This window comes from Dasypus novemcinctus, chromosome 15 (assembly GCF_030445035.2).
Source record: "Dasypus novemcinctus isolate mDasNov1 chromosome 15, mDasNov1.1.hap2, whole genome shotgun sequence".
Taxonomy (NCBI): domain Eukaryota; kingdom Metazoa; phylum Chordata; class Mammalia; order Cingulata; family Dasypodidae; genus Dasypus; species Dasypus novemcinctus.
Window position 1 is genome coordinate 10828651 of NC_080687.1, and position 27210 is coordinate 10855860.

Here is a 27210-nt window from a genome sequence, read left to right on the forward strand (position 1 = left end):
CACCTACTCCACAATAAGATTTCATAGAGCTATAGTCTACAAAACCACTTTTCTTTCCATGTTTATACATAGTGATCTTCCTGTTGGTATAACTTCATTGAGCCTTGCCTTTATCAATAGCCTATTTCTACAGAAGCTGCCACTAATTAGTTCAATATCTAGAATAGTAACTATATTTAAGATACAGTACATAAACACCTATACCCCTAACCATGTGAATACATTTTAAAGAACTTTACCCTCTGGCCTCTATGGTAGGTTGCCTGTACTTGGTCACCGATTTGAAGAAACACAAAAGTGACCACCTGCCTGTCGCCAAAATTTGCCAAATGAGCTGAAAAACTAGATAGGATCTTCCCTAGTCTCTTCCGAGGTGGCAATCTTTTAAATCATAACACTTAAATTATTTAGACAAAAGATCAAAACAAAATGGAGGGAAGACAGATGCTAACAGCTACCAAACACAACTTTTTGGGGGTCAAAAGAACCACTTTTTCTTTTTCTTTTCTTGTCACTGTTCTGGTAAATGTTCTTCATTCAGAGATAAACTATGTTGTCTTGTTTATAAATAAGAAAATTCAAGACAAATGTGTCCGGCTGTAAAAATTAATTACAGAAATTCAGGAAAAAAAAGATTAAATTAATTAGGGAAGTGGACTTGGCCCAGTGGTTAGGGCATTCATCTACCACATGGGAGGTCCGCGGTTCAAACCCCAGGCCCCTTGACCCGTGTGGAGTTGGCCCACGCACAGTGCTGATGCACACAAAGAGTGTCATGCCACACAGGGGTGTCCCCCGCGTACAGGAGCCCCACGTGCAAGGAGTGAGCCCCGTAAGGAGAGCCGCCCAGCGCGAAAGAAAGTGCAGCCTGCCCAGGAATGGTGCCGCACACACGGAGAGCTGACACAACAAGATGATGCAACAAAAAGAAACACAGATTCCCGTGCCACTGACAACAACAGAAGCAGATAAAGAATACGCAGCAAATAGACACAAAGAACAGACAACTGGGGGGGGGAAGGGAGATGGAGAGAGAAATAAATAAATAAATCTTTTTTAAAAATTAACAATGTAATTTTGAGTATTTTCCCAATGAATAAAAGCTTGTACCAAATTAAAACATAAAAGCTAAAGTTCAGCTTCAAGAATATACTGCATTTCTTTCATTTCTCTAATATTAAAAACAATTTAGTTGATCTTTAACATAATTTTAAAACATACTTATTAAATTATAACATGTAAATTAAAAATATGTAATTGTTAGTTCTAGATCCATGGGGTTTAAAATTTTAAAGAGCCACGGGGAGTATGCTATTCACTTTCCAGGTGTTCTGAAAAATTCATCAGATATAATCGTACAATAATTAATTTACACCATTTTTGTCCCAATAATATTACCAAGGTGGTTTCCCTTTTGCCCAGTTTTATTCAATGTGTACTTGTAACCAGTCTGAGCTTCAGTAACTCCTGTTACTATTAACTCAATGGCTACTTATTTGATAACTTCAGTTTACAGAACACAGGCATGAACAAGGAAAGAAGCAAACCTAATCTCAGGCAGCTAAATGATAACATAATGCCCAAGTACCTCATTCACAGACCTTTACGCAAGTCCTTTACTCAAAACATTTTTCCTACAAAAAAAGAAAAATATACTTGTGTTCTCAGCTCTCAGCAGGAGGAAAATGTTATAAGCTATCACTAGGAGAGAGGAGGAAAGACTTGATAAAGCATTAGCTAGAAAAACAGTTCTCAAAATGGGGTCCCAGGAAAAAGCAACAGTCTTAGCACCAACTGGTGATGTGTTAGAAAAGCAAATTCTCTAAGTCTCCAACCTACTGAATCATTCTGGGGAGGGGATCCAGTAGTGCCAGGTTTTAACAGGCACTCCAGGTGGTTCTGACAAACTCTCAAATTTGAGAACACGGTACCAAATGTAAGAATACTGACAGCACAGCAGAGCCCTCAATGAAAAGCCAGTAGGAATTCACAAAACAGTTCAAATAAACTTGCTCAAATAAACTTGCTCAAGTATGGCTACTGAAGACATTACTTCAGGCATTTTAACAGATTCAGAGAACAAGACAAAGGCCTGACCCTTCAAAGGGTTACAATCTAATATATAGCTGTATTTTTGTCCCCCAGTACACACACACACACACACACACACACACACACACCACCACCACCCCCCCCCCGCTCCCCGATCAAATATTAGAATTTTACATCCAAGAGAGACTAGGAAATGTAGCCTAGTTGTTTAAAAAAATGCAAGACTGGATTTTAGTGGACAGTCATTCTTGGAGAAACTTCCAGGCAACTTCCAACTTGATCCATACCCCCTTTCCTCACATGCTCCTCCACACATTCCCCGTTTTAGTTTGACTGGGGAGATGCCCTTGTAGCCACTGGACCTGCGTTCTTAACTGACCATATGGAGGAGAGCATCCCAGTCAACGTGAATGCCTACCCTGAACTGTTAGAAAAGCAAGACATAAATTTCTGCTGTGTGAAGCCATTACATCTTGAATCTGTTTGGTTTACCACACCTCAAACAGACCAAAATAAGATTATGGGACAGAGTAAACTATGGCTTAGAGAGCAGTCTGGTGACCAAAACTATACTAACACCCTATGGCTCTATACCATTTTCTCCAAGGTACAAAGGCCCCAAAGTGAGCACACTTCACAATTTGTACGAATATCTCTCTAGAAAACATCATATCAGACATATCAAATGAAGAAATTAATGATTAAAGACTATAACTAAACATTATCACCATGCAGTCCACATTTCACAATTTACTAACATTCACGTTGGGTTTTACATGCCTGAGTGTTTCGGACTTGCAAAGGGCTGTCTGTACTCCCTCCCCACATACCCTCCTTTAGAGTAACTGCCCATCTGAAAGACTAAAAGAATAAGAAAAAGATAACTTTCGAATATGAAAGTGACTAAACTGACATGAATCAAGGAAAGGTTAAAAAAAACAGAAGGGCTGACAACCATTCAATTCATCCATACAGAATTAAAAGGAATGCTCCTGATTAGACATATAAAATAGTAATTTTATTCACACAAATATTCTCTCATCCAGTAAGTATCCACAATGTACTAGGCACCACTAAGCCAAAAGGTTAATGAAGACGTGATCTCCAAAGCTCTCAACCGACTTGTCTGGAGGGGGAAAAAAAGACTGCCTTCTAACGCCACATCCAGCTAAGAATCAAAAATGGTCTTTGGCATTTATTAATACCTGCTCTCTCTGCCTCCCAGTTCATTCAGAACCATTACCACTCTGATCCACCCCAGACTCTAATCTTAAATCACTAAAGCAAAAATCCCCTGACCCACACTTAGGAACTATAGGTAGACATGGTGGAATTTTCTTTTTATATCAAATACTGCCTCTCATCATTGACATCATTTCTGTCACCATTTACTATCTCTTCTAGACCCAAATGTCACAAAACAGAATTTTAGATTAGAGGCACTTAAGATCATCTAATATTATCTTATTATAGAAATGAAGATGCTAAATCAGAGGAATTAAGTGATATGTTGAAATCTCACAGCTACATTAGTGGAAGAAGCAATACCACGTTCCAAAGGCACTTGAGTCATAAGCCAAGGAAAGCAAGCTAAGAGCAGAAGGAGAACTTGCTGCAGTTGGAGATCATCATATCTGTAACCTATGGTTGAAGGGAGCACCTACCCACTCCCATCCAGCCCTTATTCCCTAGTTAAGGGTCAAGATATCTTAGCCAGGACAATGAGATTTAAAAAGGAAATCCATAATAGGAATTCTCAAACCTAACAGGACATATTAATGAGGGATTCCCAACCAGTAGAAAAATATCTACCAGTAGCTATTTAGCCTTACCTGACTGACAGGTCTCCAAGCCAGCTGCAGCAGCCACATCCCCCTCTGCGCCAAAAACGTCTCGCCTCAGTTTCCTGCAATTCCCAATCGGGAAGGGAATAGAGCCAGCAGGCACTCCCAACCCGCTTATGGGTCTACAGTTCTACTGTCAGTAACCTTCCCTGGGACATCACAATCTATAGCTATATACATATATACACAGAGCAGTCTCCTTCTAGGATGAGCTCCACATTACAGGACAATGAAATAGCCTCTTCACAAATACCTTGGGGACCCCTGATCTTAACCACAAAGTAATTTCTAGGTAATTTTTTTATTATTATTTTTTAATTTAGAAAGCAATCTCCAAGCTAGTGACCCTGGAAAAGTTTGAGTGATTCTGCTGAATATACCTGAAAAACAAAGTAGTTACAAAAAAATGGAAATATGCAGTTTAAAAGTAATACTTATAAATACTTTAACTGGTTAGAATATTTAGCAAGTCAAAACACACAGTAGCTCTAGGGCTGATGCAGATAAATTTCTTCAACAGACACTTTTCTGTTCCTCATTTGACTATTCATCTTCATTCTCTGAACATTTGCACTTTTCAAAGGTTCTTCACAATGTTTACTGAATCATTAAAATTCACTGTACTTAAGAGATACCCCCCCAATTAAACTTTTTTTAAAACAAAAATGAAACTGAGCTAAACAACAAACATTTATTAAGAATCTTCTATACACCTATATTTGTGCTAGATGAGTAATGACATGGTCACTTCTTCTTGAGTAATTTATAATATGCTTTGGAAATGCTTAGACTGATATTTAAAATAAGAATACTTAATGATAAACTACCTTTATTGACGGTAAGTGCAAATATAACTCAAAGGAATTAATTCAGACTGAAATATCAAACTAAATGCACGGTAAAATTACCTGACTGCCCCACAGTCTCCACTTAACTGCAGAATTCTAAAAACTAATTATAAGGAAACTATGTAAACCTAACTCTAGAGAATAATGTCCTGCAAAACATGGTAATGTTTAAGAACTATATAAATATTTTTAAAATTTTTATTTTCAATTATTATGCCACTTAATAAAACACAAAATAATCTAAAATGATAGTTTATCGAGTTTTTGTGCCTTGAGTGGTTTTAATGAAGAGCATAAGACACACAATAAAATTTTAAAGATGAGCTTAGATGTTTACCATCTTCAAGACCACAGCTCCACCCTATTGGAAGAGTTTCCTATTTTGCCAATGGTATAGTCCTTAGCTGGATATAAGAATAGTCATATAGCTTGTAGACCTATCTGGAGGATTAATTGTATCCATTCCAAGGTTCCTATCCTCACGACTTACAAGAGTTCACAATTTTGTCCAATGAGATTTGTTTCTTTTAACATTTTCCCCAGTTTGCCCTATTCCCTCTTACAGTCTTAGAAACTGGTCAATCACCTGGCCACACACATACATACAATTAGTCTACAAAAGAAAATAATGGAAAGGGCTATCATGTAGGAAAGATCTTGATGTATTTCTCTCAACACAAAGGAAAAGAACTAGGAGTAGCATGTAGAAGAAAAGCAACACAGTTTAGTTCAGCTGGAAGAATTTTCTTTTATATTAAGCCTGTTTAAATGTAGACTGGTCTATCTTGGTTAGCTAATGAAATCCTTATTACTTTAAGTGACTAAGCAAAGGCAAGGTGACAATGTGTCAGAAATGGCATAACTTCACTGGGCAAAAAGTTGGACTACGTAACCCCCAAAGGTTCCATTCAGATCAAAGGGTAATATCAGATTACTGCATAACCCAACTACTATGCAATTTAAATTAAACTTCCATTTCCTTATCTATAATATAAAGGCTAGAGCTGATGAATCACAGAATTATTCTGTTTTGCACAGAAGTTTAAAACTGACAGGGATCATCTTTCCCAAACCCTTCAACTGTAGAGTAAATGGCTGTGTAAATAGTTTACAATAATTTTTAAAAGCTTTAATATTTTTAAGAATGCTAAATATTAATTTATTATTTTTCTTCCCCTTCCCCTCTACACCTTGCCCAAGCCAAAGAATAAATTTTAGAGTATAAGCCAATTTTACCCTTCAATTGCCACCATCATCTTCAGAATTATGAGAGAAATAACTGGTAAATATTTCAAAAAACCTGATATATAAGAACAGAAGTTTTTTGTTAAGATTTATTTATCCAAAAACTTACAACAAAATTGGTAATAAATGAATGCAGTAATTTAATAATGCTAAGTTTGGCATAATAATTAGATGCTCCTCCCCAAATCAATCATCTTATATTTGCCATAATAATTTACAATAAACTATATCTAATGGTCCAGAAAATCTGTACCATTCTCATCTTGCAAGAATGACAATTTGGAAATGCTGAGTTGTTTAGAGCTCTCTGTTTCTTTTATAAATTAATAATGGCATTTTAAAATTTAAGAATTTCTCCCTGCCCCTCCCACATACAATTAAGCAAAACAAGAGATGCTCATCCCTAAGTTACAACTGTACAGTAAACCACGAGATGATGTATTATAACCCTACCCAGAAATGTATGCTTCTGTTCTACCTCTCCTAATATCACTTTCAAATATTCTATGATACTGTGAATTTGTTAATATTTAAGTAATAAACTTAAAGTACATTAAGACTTAAAGTCTACTTAACATTTACTGAGTCTACTATCAAATCAAAGTATTCTTAGAAAAATTCTAATGAAAAAGAACAATCAGGAATTAGTTCTCAAGGTTAAAACTACCTTTCACAGCACAAAAAATGAAAGCATAAACTCTCATTTCATAACAGGGTAGTCATAATTACATTTCTAAGTAGCTATTTTATTTTATTTCTCTCCCCTTCCCCCCCAGTTCTTCGTCCATTCGCTGTGTGTTCTTCTGTGACCGCTTCTATGCTTATCAGGGGCATGGGGAATCTGTGTTTCTTTTTGTTGCATCATCTTGCTGTGTCAGCTCTCCGTGTATGCGGCGCCATTCCTGGGCAGGCTGCACTTTCTTTCACACTGGGCGGCTGTCCTTACGGGGCACGCTCCTTGCCCGTGGAGGTCCCCTATGCAGGGACACCTCTGCGTGACAGGGCACTCCTTGTGCGCATCAGCACAGTGCATGGGCCAGCTCCACACAGGTCAAGGAGGCCCTGGGTTTGAACCGCGGACCTCCTATGTGGTAGGCAGACACCCTGCCCATTGGGCCAAGTCCACTTCCCTAAGTAGCTATTTTTAAATGTCTGCTTAAAGCAAGAGCAATTTAAAAAGTCTACTTGTAAACTATGTGTTATGCAAAAGTATTCATACTATAACACACTTGGAAACTGATTTTGTTAAGGGTGTGTTAAACCAGTGGTTCTTAACTTTGGGAGGGAGGGGAGGGTCACAGACTCTGAGAAGCTAGTAATACAAGCTGTGCCCAGAGAAAAATGCATATTTACAAATTTTAAAAATGCATATAATTTTAAGGGGTTCTCATTTACAATGAAGCCCAAGTACCATACCCAAAATGTTCTGACAACCACCTTAACAGAAGATGCTTAGGAATTCCGCTATCGTTCTTAAGTTAAATGAATATAAAACAACTAAACTCTCTAAGTCCCTTGATTTCTTGAATTAAAATGTCTGTGTATAACATTCAATGGAAACTCATCAGGTGTTAACTCATTTTTAACAATTTTAAATGCCTTTTAAATCTAACTAAATAAATTCAAATAATTTCTGTATAATCTTTACTTCTTATACTGAGATTTATAAAAACCTGATTTGTATTTTTTCAAATGGTGAAAACAAATGTTAAAAAAAGGAACTTGATTTACTCAAGGCCAACTTTGTGCCCACATTATTCTGTTTCTTCCATTTTAAGGAAATCCAAAATCTTACTATCTACTCAACTCTGTTCAAATATTCTTATATTTTGGTCAAAAATATATTTAGGAGTGTATATTTCAAGATATAATAAAAATGACATTACTCTAGTTTACATATTTAATGCTTCACAGTTTTTAGAAAAACTAATTTGACACATTTTCAAGGGAAATGGTTTCTGGAATAGAAATCAAGAAGAAAATAAAATTTTATAACTGCAAATTATTAATGAGTTACATCTATACTAGACACTAAAAATAAATTTGGGGGAAGCAGACTTGGCCCAATGGATAGGGCATCCGCCTACCACCTGGGAGGTCCGCAGTCTCCCCGGGCCTCCTTGACCGGGTGGAGCTGGCCTGTGCATGGTGCTGATGCACGTGGGGAGTGTCGTGCGGCGCAGGGGTGTTCCCCGCATAGGGGGGACCCATGCACAGGGGGTGCGCCCCGTAAGGAGAGCGGCCCAGCGCAAGGGAAAGTACAGCCTGTCCAGGGATGCACCGCACACACGGGGAGCTGACACAAAAAGATGACACGATGGAAGGAGGTGTGGATTCCTGGTGCCACTGATAAGGATAGGAGCGGTCACAGAGGAACACACGGCGAATGGACAGAGAGCAGACAACTGCAGGGGAAGGGAAGGAGAAACAAACAAACAAATAAATAAATTTGGGAGCATTTTTGGGACTTGGAAATTATTCTGAACGACATTTCAGTGACAGATACAGGTCACTGTATATCATGTAATAACTTGCAAAACTGTGCGGGAGAGAGTGTAAACTACAATGTAAACTATAATCATCACTAAGTGGCAATGTTCCAAGATGTGCTCATGAATTGTGACAAATGTGCCACAGTAATGAAGGATGTTACTGATGTGGGAAAATGTGGAAGGGGATAGGGAACGGGGCATATGGGAATCCCCTGTATTTTTTGTGTAGCATTTATGTAATCTAAGTTTATTTTCTTAAAAAAATTTAAAAGTATATAAAAAACAAATAAATAAATTGATTCACCACTAAAAGTAGGCAAATGCTACAGCCTTTTTTATATAACCTTGAAACTTCTAATCTCCAAAAACCTTCCCCAGGCCTTGAAAAAAGAAAATTTAACATTTGTGAGTAAGGAATGATGGAAGATATTAAAAAGGGGAAACAGTTTTCTGAAAATAAGACAGACAAAAATTTTTTTTCTTTGGTCATCTTCTGAGAATGTTAAGCCATTAACTAAAAGGAGAAAATATGGAGAAATAATATATTTTAAACCATTCATTATTTTAATATTTTTGGAAAATATTTTAGCTTAGTTAACAGTCATTTCAATGGAAAACAATTCTGAAAAAAGTTATAAAAAAATTAAGGAACACATTTACTATGATAAATTGATCTGTTTCCAATAATTCCAGAGAGTAATTAGTTTCATTAATAGGGAGCCAAATGAACATTTTAATGTTAAGGCCAAGTAGAAGAATAAATGATTTTTCAACTAATTTAATTTTTAAATTAATTCTACCCAGGGTATAAATTTTGATGCCTAACTGGTACCACTGCAATACCTACATACCTACAAGTTAATACCTATTGAAAAGCTTAAACAAATACCAAGCCACTAAATGGATTTCTTTTCCTATATTCAAGACCCAATCTTCTCTTAAACATTTTTAACTCCTCCAATATTTAAAAAAGGTTATTTTTTTAAAATGGTAAGCCTGAACTAGTCTGATCATATTTGAACAAGATATCAACAACAGAGGATGAGTTGTTAGGCCAAAATAAACTGGTACTGAAGTAAGAAAGCCAGAGTTTTCTGATTGGCATAGGGATCCCATTATTGTGGGTACTTTATAAACAAACCATAAAGGTAAATTAAAACTATGCTCAGAGGTCTGGACAACTTCTAAGAAATTTCAGACATATAGCTGACATGTGGATTATGCTCAGGTAAGCAACGTGGACACATCTCAAATGGAGAAAAATAAGAGTAGCATCATTACTTACAAATAAAACCTTTAGGCTAGTAGGGATATTCAAACCTGACACTGCTCTCTAAGGAAGAAGGTAAATGTTTACAAATTTAATTGAACCTAAAAAGAGCCAAAACAGAGAAAAAGGGGAACAAATGGGGTGAAGTCAGAAGGGAAAGGGAGATCAGGGACAGAAGGAAGAGAGAAGAGAGAGGAAAATCCTTGGCACCACAAGGTTATTCAGGCTTTTGCATAGCCTTGATACTTAATATGCTAAACCCGATGCTCTGTTCCATAATGTTATTGTCTTCTGTCCTTCTTCTTCCTAAAAAGATCCTTTATGTAGGTATCATATTCAAACTGATCATTTATCTTACTTATATTAAGCCCTTGGAGGCAGAACTAGTTCCAAGCTCATCTAGGTAGATCTTTTGGCCTTGCATTCCTGTATCTGTCATTTCATCTCTGGTTTTTATAATGTCCAAGATCAAGTAATAACTTCCATTACATGTTCTGGAACACAATCTGTGTAGGTAGCTCAAACATTTTACATATACGTATGAGAACAACCTGCTCAGCACTATTCAATAAATAGTCAACACCTTACTTTTCTAAAGGTATATAGCAGTGGTTGATGCTACAAGGTACACAGCACGTGGAGATGCTAACTCTCTAAGAAATTCTTTGCATTTTCATATTAAAATAAATGTATATGCTAGTAGTACAATGTAAAATTTGTATGAATTTTTAGGATAAACAAGGGAACTTCAATGAATCTAGGTCTCTGAAAGATCATTTTGAACTATGCCTCAGAAACCCTTGAGTATAAGCACATTTGCTCAAATTCTTCAGCCATTATAGGTTTACTTGGGAAAAAGTGATTAAGAAGTACTACTGAATGACCCCTAATGCGTTACACCTCCTTCCTACTATTCTTATTTTAAAATATCTTACCAAATTTTAAATTACTAATACAACATTTATAATATAACATCTAAAACGCAACACATCTAAAAATAAATGTAGAATTACATGGAACAATTTTTAGAAATTTTGTATAAAAAGGGAGGACTTTGAAGCACATGTACACATCAAGACTTCCTTTATTTCAGAAGTTTTTACAAAAGTTTTTGAATGATATAGCACCATCACTGACTTTAAGAATAGGTATCAATGATCAGATATTTAATTCTAAATAACCATTTTCTCCTTTAAATTTATTCTTGTGCTTTTGAAATTCCTAATACATAATTTCTCTCATATTCAAATTTTGCTTTAAAATTTTCAAGAAGACATTTGGTCTATGGTACCAAAAAACTTAAAAATATAAACCATAGTATCTTCAAACTGAATCATTCAAGTATATAGTTTCAGTTCTGATAAATTATAAGCAAATGGTGCTTAGAGACTTGATATTTGGAACTCACTGGAAACAGTTGCCAAACTTACCTGGTGCTAATCCAGCAGTAGTGGGGCTTCCCATGGATGGGTGAGAGAATACTTGAGAGAAGGCAGACATATTTGACTGGGACACGTTACTCAGCCTGGAGGCTGTTCCTCCTTTAGGAATAAACTCATTTGCAGTAGGATTTGGTGTCTATTTAAAAATCAAATATAGTAAGTTAATACACTTTAAGCCCAAAAACTACATTTGAATCTACTAGGCATTATTCTACAGTGCTTTATTTATTGATAGGTACCTGAGCAAAACATTTTATTGAAAAGATTTACGAACGTTTCATTTCCATTTTCTGGAATGGTATTATCAAATTTCTTAAAGGAAATTTGATAATCAACTTTGAGGATTTTAATTTCATTTGCAGAATTTTAACCTCTGGAAGAGGTAAACTTTGACTTTACTGTCAAACTTGCATCATTACCAAACTATCCCAACACATTTTAGAGAACTGGGAGGTTGAAACTACCTCAAAACTGAGCAACTAGTTTCAAAGTTACTATCTTTAAACCACTTCTATTAGATAAAGGTCAAAATTGTCTTTATTCCAAAATTAATCACTTCCTTTTTTGTAAACAGTGAAGACATTTCCACCAATAATACAATGCCATGTATTTAAGTAATTAAGTAAAGACAAGAAAAACACCTTAAAAAAACGCAAATGTGAGAGAAATCAAAACATAAGAAAAACAAAAAAGGTCCCAATCCCTGAAAAGCACCATATGCAATTTGTTATAATAAAACTATTTTACTGTAAGATCACATGGGAAAAAATTTTTGACAGTTGGACAGTGCCATAACTTTATACATTCAAATGGGATCGTACTTTTGGCTTTAAAAACTACCAGAAGAGCACTGTGATCTAATTCATAAACAGCCTATATTTTGACCAGGTGGAAGAACTAGAAGTCTTAAATTTTTCTAAAATGGGGACCTTTCCAATTCTACATGTTAAAGTATCATAAAGAATCAATGAAAATTAAAATTAGTGTAATGATTTAAACTCAACTTTGAAAAGAATCAACAAAAGACATAACCTAAGGAACTAAATTAATAATTTTGAAGTTCAGCCTACATTTTATGTATACATATAAATTAGAATTAAAAGATAAAACAGACTATGATACTCATGATGTAAATAGTTTCTAAAAGCATTTTAGAACTGATCCTTAGAATGTTTCAATGAATTTTTCCATAGGAGGTAGAAAATAGGAAGATGGACTAATAATCAGAACAATTCATTTTCTATGAAAAACACTTTAAAGCCAAGTTAAAAGTCTCAAAACATGAGAACTGGAAAGTAACAAGTCAACAAGTGAACCTAATTTTAAAGTCTAAAACAAATGATATTACCAGTTATAAACGAGCTAAAACTGCACAGTAATTATATCTAGAAGAAATACTAAATTTGGACTTAATTAAAATATGCCAGATATTGACACATCTAAGACATGACATTCTGAAAAAGAATAATCATGTCTGAACTAAAATATCTTTTTCAAAGGGGAGAACAAAACTTCTATCATATATACCCCCAAATTCTAAAGTTTTCAAAAACAGTGGCATATTACTTAAACAAATGTATGGCCAACTCCATTAATTGCCAGAGGAGAAATAAGGGAACAAACAGCTACTAACAAGATGGAAAGTACTTCAAGGCTAAACCAGTGTGTACCAATTAACCCTAAATCTATGAGGGCCGGGATAAAAACAGGTATTCTAGTAAGAGGATCCAGAATGCCTAGGAGATGGAGAGTTCAGGGATGTGGATGCACAAAGAAAATTGCATAGGCATATAAATATTTTAAGTAACATATTCCTAAAAAACGGATATTATCCAGTTTCCATTTCACCTATATTTTACCAAAAACAATGAACAACAGTGTACTTGATTTGAAAGCTGAGTTTCTCTAAATCTATTTTAAATTAATTTAAAAGCCTATTTTTAAGGGACCCCATAAAAGAGTGAAAGGAGGAAGTCCAACCCACTTACCCCAGCAAATCACACATAAAATGTCATTTAAACAAACTATAAAGGATCTCCAAATTGTTTTATTAAAATAGAAGTTATTAAAGTTAATGTAACTATTACATTAACTTCCCAGCTACAACTTTGAAAGACTCAACAACCACAGACTAAGGGGAAAAAAAAACCAACAACAACAAAAACACCTACTCAACAGTAAATGTGAATTAAAAAGTGAAAAGAAAATCCTAAAATCTTCTCTCTTTTTCCTCATTTAGGATCATCATGTCATCTCCCACAAGTGGGTAGGTTTGGGAGTTTGTTTTGTTCAGTTCTCAGTATTTGCAGTTAGAGAAAAGTTGAAAGCATTTTAATGACAGAAAAGGGAATTATATATAGGATTCAGGTACAATTTCAAGAAACCAAACTCAAGGAACAGCTGAATAGAAATACTATTAACAGCATAAATTCACTGTAGGCAGATCAGAGAGACTATCAGATATACTTAAACAATGAGAAATTAAGACAATGTAGAATACTTTCTCATGATAAAAATCTTCAAAATAATACCGACAATAAATTGGGTGTCTCTCTATGAGAGATAAATTCTAAAACTGCTTTATTATAACTGGTTTAAAAAACAAAGAAGAATCCAATTGATTTTCGACAAGGGTGCCCAGTTGACTCAATGGGGAAAAAACAGTCTCATCAACAAATAATGCTGGGAAAACTAGATAGCCACATGCAAAAGAATTAAATTGGACCTCTAACTCACACCACACACAAAAGTAACTCAAAATCAATCAACAAATATTTAAGTGCTAAAACCATAAAACTCTTAGAAGAAAATGGGAAAATCTTCAAGACCCTATAACTGGCAAAGGATTATTTTTTTACTTTTTACTTTTTGTTTTGTTTTGGTTTGGTTTGGGTTTATTTTTTTATTTTCTGAAATATTTGGCAATGAATTTTTAAATGTGATACCAAAAACACAAACCACAAAAGAAAGAGAAATTGGATTTCATGTAAATTTTAAACTTCTGAGCATTAAAGGGCATTATCAATGACCACTCCTGCTCACATATCCCCCCTTTCTAAGGAGAGTTTCCAGAGTTTCACTGCACATATTTTTCTGCTATTCTCCATGCTCTGTAGAACTGACAACCTAAAGAATGGGAGAAAATAGTTGCAAATCATATAACTGGTAAGGGCTTAATAGCCAGAATATATAAAAAAACTCCCACAACTTGACAACAAAAAGATGAATAACTCAATAAAAAATGGGCAAAAGACTTGAAAACATAGTTCTCCAAAAGAAGATCTACAATGAGCCAATAAGCACAAGAAAAGATGATCAACATCATTAGCCATTAGGGAAATGTAAATCAAAACCACAATAAAATCCCACTTTACGCCCACTAAGATGGCTATTATTAAAAAATGAAAACTAAGAAGTGCTGGTGAGGATGTGGAGAAATTGGAAATCTTATACATTGCTAGTGGGAATGCAAAATGATACAGCTGTTGTAAAAAAACAACTTGGCAGTTCCTCAAAAAGTGAAACAGAATTCCCATATGACCTGGTAATTCCACTCCTGGGTATATATCATCAAATACAACTGAAAGCAGGGCCTCCAATAGGTATTTGTACACCAATATTCATGGAGGTATATCATTCAAAATAGCAAAAGGAAGAAAAAACCTTAAATGTCTACAGACAGATGAATGGATAAACAAAATGCAATTGTTCAAAAATGGAATATTATTCAGCCACAAAAAGGAATGAAGTTCTAATATATGCTACAGCATGGATGAATCATAATGAGATTATGTTTTCTGAAATAAGCCAGACAGAAAAGGGCAAATAGTATATAATTCCACTTAGATGAAATACCTAGGAAAATCAAATTCAGAGGCAGAAAGGAGACTGGAGGTTACCAGGGACTGGGGGAAGGGGGAAAAGACATTGCTTAATAGGTACAGGGATTCTGTTTTGGGTGATGATAATAGATGGTGGTGATGGTAGCACAGCATCGTAAATGTAACTAATGCCACTGAATTACACACTTAAAAATGGTTAAAATGACAAATTTTATGATATGCATGTTACCATAATAAAAAATAAATTTAAAAACAGATGAGTTTTGCAAAGTAAAAAATTAGCATAGGGACACATCTCTAACATAGTAAGAATAATTTTTTGAACAATAAGGCAAAACTAGCATTCAAATCCATTATGACCCTAAAATGGAATATTTATCGGAAAAACTTTTTTTTTTTGTCTTTTGGTAGCAAAGTATATATGCAGAGGAAGAAGATCAAGAACATGGATTATACAAAATTACCTAACGTCAACAATACTACAGAGACTGGAATAAGAAAAGGCATGGTGAAAAACAAATTTTACTCTTCTTATCCTGTGACTTAAATAATTCCTTCATAATTACCTCAATAGGTCTCAATAATATTTCACTGTTTTCTACATATGTATTAATAGTAAATTTCTAATAATTTAAATCCCATTATCATTCTTATTTTAAACAGCCCTAAATGTATATTCAGAAACAATCAACATTTACTCATCAAATAACAGAATAACAGACACGATTTTGTGAAGATTATCAATAAAAAGGATTCATACACATTTAAATTTATACTGTAATTTTCATTCCCAAAATAACTAAGTGCTTAATATATAGTAAGTTCTCCAAATTGAAATCCTCCAACATTTGGATATGATCCCTACCTCTACAAAAATATACCAAATCAAGTGTCCTGTAATGGCTGTTATTATTAATGTATTTTAAATGAATTAATTTTTTCAATCTAGAATCTTACCCAACCAAAATAATAGAGCTTTTCTTACTTACAAATGACCAATAAAGGCTATTACAAACAAAATCATTTTCTGGTGAGGTTTCTAACTCAAGCTTAATACAATTTTATGCTTTTCTACTACCATGTCATTCCACAGAGTGTTATTTTATTTTTTTAGGAGGTACTGGAAATTGAACCCAAGACCTCCTACATGGGAAGCAGGTGTTTTAACTATAGAGTTACATTCACTCCATAATGAGAGTTGGTTTTTCATTTGTTTTTGTTTTTATGAGGTATTGGGGATCAAACCTATAACCTCATACATGGGAAGTAGGCACTCAATTACTTGAGTTACATCCAATCCCTTATAAAGTGTTAATTTTAAATTAAAATCCAGTATTTAATACTCTGGTAAAATACAAAGGTAAAAACAGAATACTTATTATTTAAGACCACAATAAGAAACTCATACATTAAGGAACTAATAAACAATGCAACTAGATAAAAAGTGCAGCCATTAATTTTCTTAATTACATAAAAGATACAGAGATTTGGACCAAGTGAAAATAGAACACAAAAAATAATATGACTATTTCCTTGAAAATATGTCCAAAGTCTGCAAGAAAAAGTAAGTTGTGTTAGGGTGATGGCACAGGATGAAGGATAAAAAAAACCACTAATATTCTTGAATATAATTATTTGTCCAATTTTTTTCCATCAACATAGCAAACTCTTAAGACCATAAAACACCATTTGTAATTCAGCTCCTTATAATTACTTCATTGTTTTACCTGCTTTAATGGCTTCATAAACTGAGATCATCAATCTTTCTACTGTCTGAGTGAAACAAGACCTGGTAACGTTTTTGTAACAGCTTTATTGAGATAAAAATGACATAAAATAAATTGCAGATGCTTTTTTTTTTTTGAGAAGGAAAAAATGATTTATTGACAGACGGCCGGACTCAGGACCTTTCTCTGCAGATGCTTTTTAATAAAATGTAAGTTTTGACAACTTTTGACTAGGTATGTAACCATCAAACCATTATCCCAATCAAGATAATGAATATATACATCATTCCCAAAAGTTTCCACATACCGCTTTTTAATCCTTCCCTCCTCCCCATCTCTGCTCCCTCATTTCAGTTTCTAGCCAACCACTGATCTGTTTTCTGTCACTATTGATTAGTTTGTATTTTCTGGAATTTTGTACAAATGAAGCATACACACACATGTATATACTGTTTTTCTTTTTTTAGGAGGTACCGGAGATTGAACCCAGGACCTCGTACATGAGAAGCAGGCACTCAAACACTGAGCTACATCCACTTTCCAGTGAGAGTTGGTTTTTTTTTCATTTGTTTCTGTTTTTTTAGGAGGTACCAGGGATTGACCCAAGACCTCATACATGGGAAGCAGGCACTCAACCACTTGAGCTACAACTGTTCCCTGTACTGTGTTTTTTTTAGACTGGCTTCTTCCACTAAAAATCAAGATTCATGTATATTATTACATTTATCAATATTTCATTCTTTTTTATTACTGATCAGTATTCAATAATATTGGTACACTGAAATTTATCTTTTCATTTAGGTTTTTTCTAGTTTGAGACTATTATATATAAAGCTGCTATGGAACATATAAGTCTACATATAGACTCTTTTAGGTAAAGTAGGCTGTTAAGTGTTGTTAATTCGGAAAATGTTGCAATAAACCTGGGTGGAGATGATGGCTTTCCCCATGAAAGCAAGGACAGTGACATGAACAGAAGTAACTGAATTTAAGAAATATTAAGGGTGTAAAACAGACTCCACGACTTGGTGCTGCAAAGACAGTCTGCATTGTCCTAAGTACTGTTAGTTGAACTGTGACATAATCATCTGTTTAGGAAGGAGATTATGCAGAAAGCGCAACAAAATTTGAAAAGAAAAACCAATTTTATAAGAAAGTAGAGTGATTTGCTCACAAGTTGTTTGAAATGATAGTTGCAAAGCGCCTCTTGACTAGTGGGCTTCTGATCTAACCAAAGGAAAACGAGTTGGTCAAATTTTATATATTTATATCTTTGGATAAAATAAGGGATACCTATCTTTTAAAAACATCACCACTCCATTCCTCTTACGGCCAAGATGGAGGAAAGGGAAGGATTTACCCTCTCTGTATTTCGTATGTTGGTGTAGTTTTCTTCATGTTTCCTGCGCTAATATTTCACTGGGTTTCTTAGATCTGTGGATTTAGAATTTCCATCAAATTGGGAAAACATGTGACCATTATTTCTTCGAATTTTTTTTTCTGTAATGCACCCCATTGCCCCTACTTCAGGGACTCTAATTAAAGTATATTGGTCTGAATGTAATATTAAAAAAAATGAATAAAGACAAAAAATTTTAAAAAATTTTTTTAAAGTATATTGGGTTGCTTGAAGTTTTCCCAAAGCTCACTTTTATTCTATGTTTTTAGCGTATAGTTTCTATTGCTATGTCATCAAGTTCACTAATTTTTTCTTCTACAACACCTATCATTATTCCTATCCAATATACTTTATTTTATACACTATAATTTTAAACTCTTGACGCCTAATGTGGATTTCTTAAATTAGCTTCCATGTCAATACTAAGATGCTCAATCCTTTCTCTGGCCTCCTGTGCACATGAAATACAGCTAATGATGGTGGGTTTTGTTTTTTTTAATTCACTTCATTTTTATTTATCCCCCTTCCACCAGATGGTCCTCCCAACTCTCTGCTCATTGTTTGCTTGCCTTCTCCAGGAGACAATGGGAACTGAACCTAGGACCTCCCACATGAGGGGAGTGCCCAATGGACCAAGCCACATCCACTCCCCATGGGCTGCAGTGTCTGCTAGCTTGTGGCCTCTGCTTGTTGCAGCAAGTGGAGTCTAGCTCTGATGCAGTGGGGGCAGTGGAGTCTAGCTCTGTTGCAGTGGTGTCTAACTGTTGCAGCAGGAGGTGGCGTCTTCTCGTCTTCTTTTAGGAGGCAGAGCGAATTGAACCCAGGAATTCCCATATGGTAGGTGGGTGCCCAAGTGGTTGAGCCACATCCGCTTCCCAGTTAATGATGTTTTGATGTTCATTTCTCCCATCATCTGTGCCATTTTTGGGTCAGTTTTGATTGATTATATATTTTTCTCTTTATGAGTCCTACTTTTTTGCATGTCTGGTAATTTCTGATTGGATGCCAAATATAACTTTTATCTTGTTGGGTACTGGCAATTTTTATATTTTTCTGATTTAGTTTGCTAAAAGCTGCCAAGAAATATACCAGAAATGGGATGGCTTTTAGAGTGGGGATTTATTAGTTTAAAAACTCACTGTTTTAAGGCCAAGAAAAATGTCCAAATCAAGGTTTCATCACAAGATGTTTCCTCCCATAGCTGTAGTTGTGGGCCATCAGGCGCATCGCATCGTCTGCTTGTCTCTCCCTTTTCCTCTGGGCCTCACTGCTTTCATCTTCTGCCTTCAGTGGCCTTCGCTCAGTGTCTGTGTTCTGATGATTTCAGCTTCTGGTTCTCAGGGCTTTCTTTCAGTTTCTGGGAGGTTCTCTGTGTCTCTGCATGTTTCTCCCATTTAAAAAGAACTCTAGTAAGAGGATTAAGACCAACCCTGGGCCATACAATCTAATCAAAGGCACTTAACTAAAGTGATTTTACCAAAATATCCCAGCTACAATAAGTTTATATGCACAAACAGGAATGGATTAGCTGTAAGGACATGATCTTCTAGGATGCACTTATCTTCAAACTGTCAGTATTCCTATAACTTTTCCATCACAGTTAAATTACTTAAAAACACTTTGATCTTTTCAGGTCTTGCTTTTAAGCTTTTTTAGGTGGGACCACAGTAGAGCTAATTTGGCTCTACTACTGAGGAAAAAGTCTTCCCAGTCACATACCCGAGGCTTCATAAATTTTGAGGTTTCTCATACTGGTTGGTAAGGAGAGGAACTAGGTGGGCACTGAGAATTGTTTGCTCTAACCTTTTCAGGAAATTATTTCTCCAACTCAGGTAACCTCCTCACTTCTATCTTCAAACAAGTACTCAGCTGAAGACTCAAGGGAAACCCTCTGCAAATATCTTGTGAACTACTGCTGCTTTGGCCTCCATGGACTTCCAGTTGGGTCTCCTCAATTCAAGGAGATCACCAGGCTTCACTTGTGTTCCCTCAACCTGGACCAGGCCTGGAAATCCTGAGGGAACCACAGTGCTCTCTGAATTTGTATCCCATCTCTCAAGGATCACTGTCCTTCACTGACTGATATCTTAATGACTGAAAACTGCTGTTTCATACCCATCATGTCCACCCAAGTTTCCTGCAACATCTTCCCAACTGACTGACTTGACTACAGTCTTGCTCAGTTCCAATCCATCCTCCAAACCTCAGCCTAGATGAGATTAAGAAGGAAAAAGCAGAGGAAAAGAAAAAGAGGAGGAGAAGGAGGAAGAAGAGGAAGGGAAAATAGAAGGAATGAAGAAATGACTACTGCTAAAATCTAGTTAGAATGACCAGGTCAAGTCTCCACAGTCCTTGGCTAATATTAAGCTGATTTTAAAAAAAGAATAAAAAAAAACAAAACACCACACACCAGGAGACAGAACACTGACATTAATCTTTGCCTTGGGAAACGGACTTTGGCCCAGTGGTTAGGGCGTCCGTCTACCATATGGGAGGTCGGCGGTTCAAACCCCGGCCTCCTTGACCCGTGTGGAGCTGGCCATGCGCAGTGCTGATGCGCGCAAGGAGTGCCGTGCCACGCAAGGGTGTCCCCCACGTGGGGGAGCCCCACGCGCAAGGAGTGCGCCCGTGAGGAGAGCCGCCCAGCGCGAAAAGAAAGAGCAGCCTGCCCAGGAATGGCGCCGCCCACACTTCCCGTGCCGCTGACGACAACAGAAGCGGACAAAGAAACAAGACGCAGCAAACAGACACCAAGAACAGACAAACGGGGGGGGGGAATTAAATAAATAAATAAATCTTTTTTAAAAAAAAATCTTTGCCTTATCTACTTTTTCCCAAAACCAATGGCTATTTTTTTTTTCTCTTTGGGGTGTTGACCAAGAAACTTAGGTAGGATAACTCAAAAGATTCATGTCCAAGGGTGAGTACAGTGATATTCAGGTAGGGTTGTGGGCATGTTACTTGGCAAAGGCAAAAAGAAGTGAATTATTGGGAAAGTAAGGGTAGAGAAACAAATAATAAGAGAAAAGGCAGGGCCTTTTGCCTTGCTAAAATGATCTAAAAAAGACATGAGGTCCATGGGCATATAGAGCAGCCTTATTTAGAGTTATTTTTCTAGTCTTCAGTGTTCATAAATAAAACAGAATAAAGAGGAACATGGTGGGATGAAAAGCAGAAGTCAAATGACTAATCAGAACCTCCAAGTTCACGTCTCCACAAAGTTTTTTTTTAATTTAATGGGTTATTTCCCTGTACTTAAAGCATATCCAAATATGGTCAATTTATCATTTATTATCCATATATACTCAGCATTGGGGTTATTCAGAAACTGACCTATTTAAGACAGGTGGAAGTTTCATTTTATAAATTAAAAGAATTACCTAAGTGCTATTATTACTGTGAAATTAGCCTCATAACATAGTTACTAATCTTCTGAAACAAATTTGGCCCTCTGACTTTAGCACCCACACAGAGAAAATGTTAGTTTCTAAATAAGATAAGATGGAGGGACAGTGGAAGAAAGTTGATTACTAGTGTTTCCAAAAGATTCACAGCAGTATTTCTTTAAATGCAAGTTCTTTTATTTATTACTTGACTGTATGATTTAAGGGGAAGTAGTGTATGTATGTTAGAATCTGCCAAATTAAGTTCAGTTAGTAAAAAGCTTCATAGCTGTTAAACAGAAAACTTGACATAGGTACTTAAATTTAGATACTCTTCAATTAATCCCTGACATAGTTTGTCAGAAACAGGTAATCTTATATATAAATACTTCAAGTAATCTCCTGGCATACCCTTCTTTACAATAGTTTGGTAATATGCATTAAAATGAAAAATAAGCATGTCCTTTGGCCTAGCAATCCCATATCTAGGATTTAATCTTAAAAGATAAAATCACATGAGTGGAAAAGATAAGTTTAGCATAGCATATTTTTAATTTACAATTTTTTAAAAAAAGGAACTAACTAGAATATCAGTAGAAATATGGTTATATGGATTATGGTACATACAAGAGGGTATAGCCACATTAAAAATTATGTGCACCTATATGTTTTTATTTAACATGGAAAGCTGCCTATACTGCTGTTGCATAAAAAAATAAAAAAATTAAAATTTGGCTAGAGAACAGTAATTATATATTCAACCATTCATGTAAAATGGTTTATGCCAGAGAAAGAGAGAGATAGAGGACAGAAAGAGACAAAAGCTAAAATGTGTGGTAAGGGAGCTACGGGAGGACATTTTTACTTCCTCCTTTATGCTTTCCTAGATTATCTAAAATTTTTTTCTATAACTATATATAATATTTACAAAAATGGTTTAAGAAAGTTTATAAAGATTTATAAATACTGAAGCCATTTATTCTGGTCCCTTGTCACTTGCATGCCATCACTGTATGGAGTGTTACCATCATAAGAATTCACATGAAATATTCAATACTTAACATGAAACCAGTAAAATCAATGCATATGCAAAAGGAAAATCTAAGAGTTGGATGAGAGAAGAGGTTTAAAACTAAAAACAGATTAACTGCCCCCTCTGCCACTTAAATGAATCCGAAGTTATTTACATGTCAAAATAATATTGTTAAGCAATATTTTAAAAATAAATTGTTTTAATAAAATACATTGTTTTCATAAAATGTCTATTTAATAAGAGTGTTAAAAATAATGATAATGACCAAAAATTACCTTTAATGGTCACAGGGCATGCCACTTAGTTCATTATCACTACTTCCCTCCTTAGAAAGAGTAAAAATACTCATTTAAGTCAGTTAATGAGCAGTCCAAGAAATTAAGACTGTCACAACATCCCAGGCAGGCAAAAATTACTTTATAACTATAATTATCTCCTAAACCTATGTAATTCTTCTATCCAAAGCTAAATTATAGTAAAACTCATGATTTAATATTTTTTGTGTTCCTTGGTAACTAGAGATATTTACTTAGAAGCATTCTCCCTAACCAAGAATCCTGCCATATTTAATCACAAAATTTAACATACATGAAGATTTTCAAATGTTTTTCCATAATGATAGTTTATGTCATGACACTGTATAGAAGCAATGTGTCAGAAAATGTAGATAGCACTACATTTCAGGACCAATATTAGGCCAAGTACTAATCTAGCCAGATAACAATTAACCCAGATTCATTCATTTGATTATTTGAATATCTAATGCATAAAAGACCTATGCTAGGCAATGTGCTAAGCACTATAGTGAAGAACCAACGATATATAAAACACATATGCTGCCTTCCAGACGCTCACAGGTGTACAATGTGCCCTGAACCCAATCCACACTCCCAAGAACTCAATGCATCCACACAGCAACAATATATTAACTATCTAAAATGTGCCATCCAATGGCTAGCCTACAAGTTAAAAATATTAAATACTAGGAAAAAGTGCATAAACACCTACTGCTGTTTAACTAGGTTATAAGACCATACACTTAAATTCAATCCTAAAGGAAAACAGGTTTGCTAGGTCAAGAGAGAGAGAGAAGCATACACCAAGCAAAGTGAAAAGAATGTTAAAAGGCAGAGACATGAATAGTACAATGCAGTCCAAAAAGTATAATGAGTTCATCAGGTCTTAGGCAGTTTGCAGGAACAAGGTCATGCCTTGGATACCTTTCTAAGGGATTTGGATTTTATTCTAATGACAAAGAATGGTCAACAAAGATGAGAAGCAATAGCAAGTAATGACCTGGGTAACAGTTTGGAAGACAAGCCTGAAGGCAGGAAACTAGACAGAAGACTATAATAATATCTCAGGTCAAGCTTAAAATAAGTCAGTAAGAGTAGGAGTGAAGACAATTTGAAAGATAAACAAGTGGCACAATCAAAAGATCTTAGTGGTTGGAGGAAAAGGGAAGTCAAGAAAAGATGGCATATCAGACAACTGGCTGATATCAATAACCATGATAGTGGGCTATGGTTGTGATTGAGTGTGCAATGCATAGGTGTGTGTGAATGAAAGAACAGATTTGGAAGAGAAGATGTGGCATTCATTTTAGACATGTTGAATTTAAGAAGACTTTGTGCCTTCTAGATGATGTTTGGAAGAAAGCTAAAAAGACAAAATATCCAGAGTGAGTGCAGAGGACTAGGTAGGGGAAAAAAATACATCTGGGGAAGCAGATGTGGCTCGACCAGTTGGGCACCCACATGGGAGGTACCAAGTTCACATCCCAGTACCTCTTAAAGAAGATTAGTAGATGCCGCAACTGCTGCAACAAGCTAGACACCCACACCTGCGTCAATGAGCAGACGCCTAAATGAGCAGATGCCACAAGCCAGCAAATGCCACAGCCCATGGGGAACGAATATGGCTCAGGCTGTTGGGCACTTGCCTCCCATGCGGGAGGTACCAGGTTCGGTTCCTGGTGCCTCCTGGAGAAGGAAAGCAAACAACAAGCAGACAGATGAGAGAACCATCTGGGGGAGGGGGGAGATAAATAAAAATAAGTGAATAAGTAAATCTCAAAAAAAAAAAAATACATCTTGGAGTCACATGTGACTAGGAAATAGCTGAAATAAGTAGGATCACCAAAGAGCATGGTATGGGGTAAAAGGAAACAGAGTCAAGGACAGCTTGGAAGAGTTCCTGAGGGCAGGGCAAAGGACAAGACGTGCTCAAAAAAGACTAATAAAGAACAGTTAAGAGCTAAGAGAACAAAAGTTTCAAAGAAAGGGGAGTGGTCAAAAGTGCCAAATGAAGCAGAGATCAAGTAAGAATTCTTTTTTTTTTTTTTTTTTTTAAAGATTTATTTATTTATTTAATTTCCCCCCCCTCCCCTGGTTGTCTGTTCTTGGTGTCTATTTGTTGCGTCTTGTTTCTTTGTCCGCTTCTGTTGTCGTCGGCGGCACGGGAAGTGTGGGCGGCGCCATTCCTGGGCAGGCTGCTCTTTCTTTTCACGCTGGGCGGCTTTCCTCATGGGCGCACTCCTTGCGCGTGGGGCTCCCCCACGCGGGGGACACCCTTGCGTGGCACGGCACTCCTTGCGCGCATCAGCGCTGCGCATGGCCAGCTCCACACGGGTCAAGGAGGCCCGGGGTTTGAACCGCGGACCTCCCATGTGGTAGACGGACGCCCTAACCACTGGGCCAAAGTCCGTTTCCTAGTAAGTAAGAATTCTTAATTCTCACAGTTAACCTAATCAAAACCAGAGAGTGGTAAAGTGAAAAGCAAAATACTATGAATAAAGGAATGACAGAAGAGTAAAAAAATAGCAGCAGTAAGTTTGAACCATTTCCCAAACTGTATAACACAGTTTCCTTAATATACTGACCACAGAACCTTTCCCCTGTGTAGCATTCCTTGGTACCAGGTTCCAAAATAGCAAAGATTTAAGCATGACAAGTTTATAAACTAGGAGAAGAAGCCAATGTAGGGGGAAAGACTTTTTAAGATTGAAAAGGGATAAATGATAGAATAAATTGCTGGAGGAAATAAAGACAGGTTCCAAAGCAAAAGGTAAAGGAACACCTGTTTGCCAAAGACAGGAGGAAAGTGGAAAGAATGAGTACAAATAAAAATGTTGTAGGTAGGTAGGAAGCAAACACAAGAGGCAACTCATTATTAATGGCCTCTTTCTCCCTCCTCTCTGAAGAACTGCAAGGTCATTAACTCAAAAGTGGAAGAGTGGGAAGCAGATGTGGCTCAAGTAATAAGGCCTCTGCCTACCATATGGGAGGACCCAAGTTCAATCCTTGGGGCTTCCTGGTGAAAAAGAAAAGAAAGCGTGCCTATGTGGTGAGCCAAGTGCCTGCGTGGCGAGCCAAGTGCCCGCACGGCAAGCCAAGTGCTGCCCAGGTGGCGAGCCAAGTGCCCATGCAAGTGCACACGTGGCAAGCCAAGTGTCCGCACAAGTGAGTCAGGCAACAAGGTGATGATGCAACAAAAGATAGATGAAGGGGAGCATCAAGGTGAAGCACAGCAGAGACCAGGAAATGAGGTGGAACAAATGACAGGGAACCTCTCTTCACATCAGAGGTCCCCAGGATCAAATCCCGGTGAATCCTAGAGGAAAAAGATGAGAAGAGAAGACAAAAAGAGAAATAGATGCAGAAGATCACACACTGAATAGACACAGACACCAAAAAAGCTCAGGGCGAGGGTGGGGGAGACGGAGGGGAAGAAAAAAGTGAAGGAGTAGGGGTTGACTGAGTTTAAGGAGAATACTGAATGTTTAGAATAGCGGCTAGAATGAACAGGAGAGAAAATGGCTCAGGGTTTGGGGTGGGCTGGAAGGCAGAAAGCAGTACATTTCAAGTAAGGCTATTTCATCTGCACAAGAGTTCTGTAACTCTGCCTTCAAAGTGCTGAGGAACTCTGAGGAAAAAAGGTTGATGATTCATCCTTGTAAATTCCAATCCACGCACTTAACGCCCAAATTATCCGATCCCTGGGACAGAGAGACTGGAAATAACCAGAAATAATACCCTAACTCAGGGAGTTACTAAAGAATGAAGTATAGCTACAAGGTTTCCAAAAGCTCCCAGGGATCTTAAGCCCACCAGTAATTGTCAAATAGAATTCACAGGAGCATTTGTGGGTCCAGAGATTAAGAAAGCTGGTATTTAGATGATGAAGTCAGATGTATCCCCCAACAAATCCAACAGTCCAACATTTTTCATTCATTTATGTCACTTCACTGAGTAAGCTAAACCACAACAGTAATATTTTAATATGATCCATAACCTCACCTATTTTCAAAAGGTTTGAGAGCCAAAATGAACTTGATTTCATTGAACGTGTCATTACTTTAAAATTTTAATCTCCAATACTATGAGAAGTTTTAAAATCAATTAACACCCTTTTAATCAGGTTGATACCTAATTCATACAGGAAAGGATGGGAAGCACATTAAATTATCCCTTCCAAAAAAGCATTTTTAAACTAATTTTTGAAACTTTGAGAGTCAACACGAAAATATGAGCCTCTAAAAGAGACCCAATGTCACAATCCCAATTCTACACCTACCATGTTAACAAGCACATCGGAATATAAGTGCCACACTGCACTGTGAATAAGTACAAAA

The 27210-nt window shown here is 36.3% G+C and overlaps 1 protein-coding gene across 8 annotated transcripts in view; it reads right to left on the reverse strand.

The window, feature by feature from the left end:
* The window catches only part of PAN3 (poly(A) specific ribonuclease subunit PAN3), a 143597-nt gene that overhangs the window by 60386 nt on the left and 56001 nt on the right, over positions 1 to 27210 (reverse strand). For all 8 annotated transcript variants that reach the window (XR_009180834.2, XM_058277021.2, XM_058277020.2 and 5 more), the window contains one exon: positions 11182 to 11329. Coding sequence is in view for 7 of the 8 variants with exons in the window: in XM_058277021.2 (XP_058133004.1) it covers positions 11182 to 11329 (148 nt within the window). In the remaining variant the exon portion in view is untranslated. The remainder of the gene's footprint in view (positions 1 to 11181; positions 11330 to 27210) is intronic.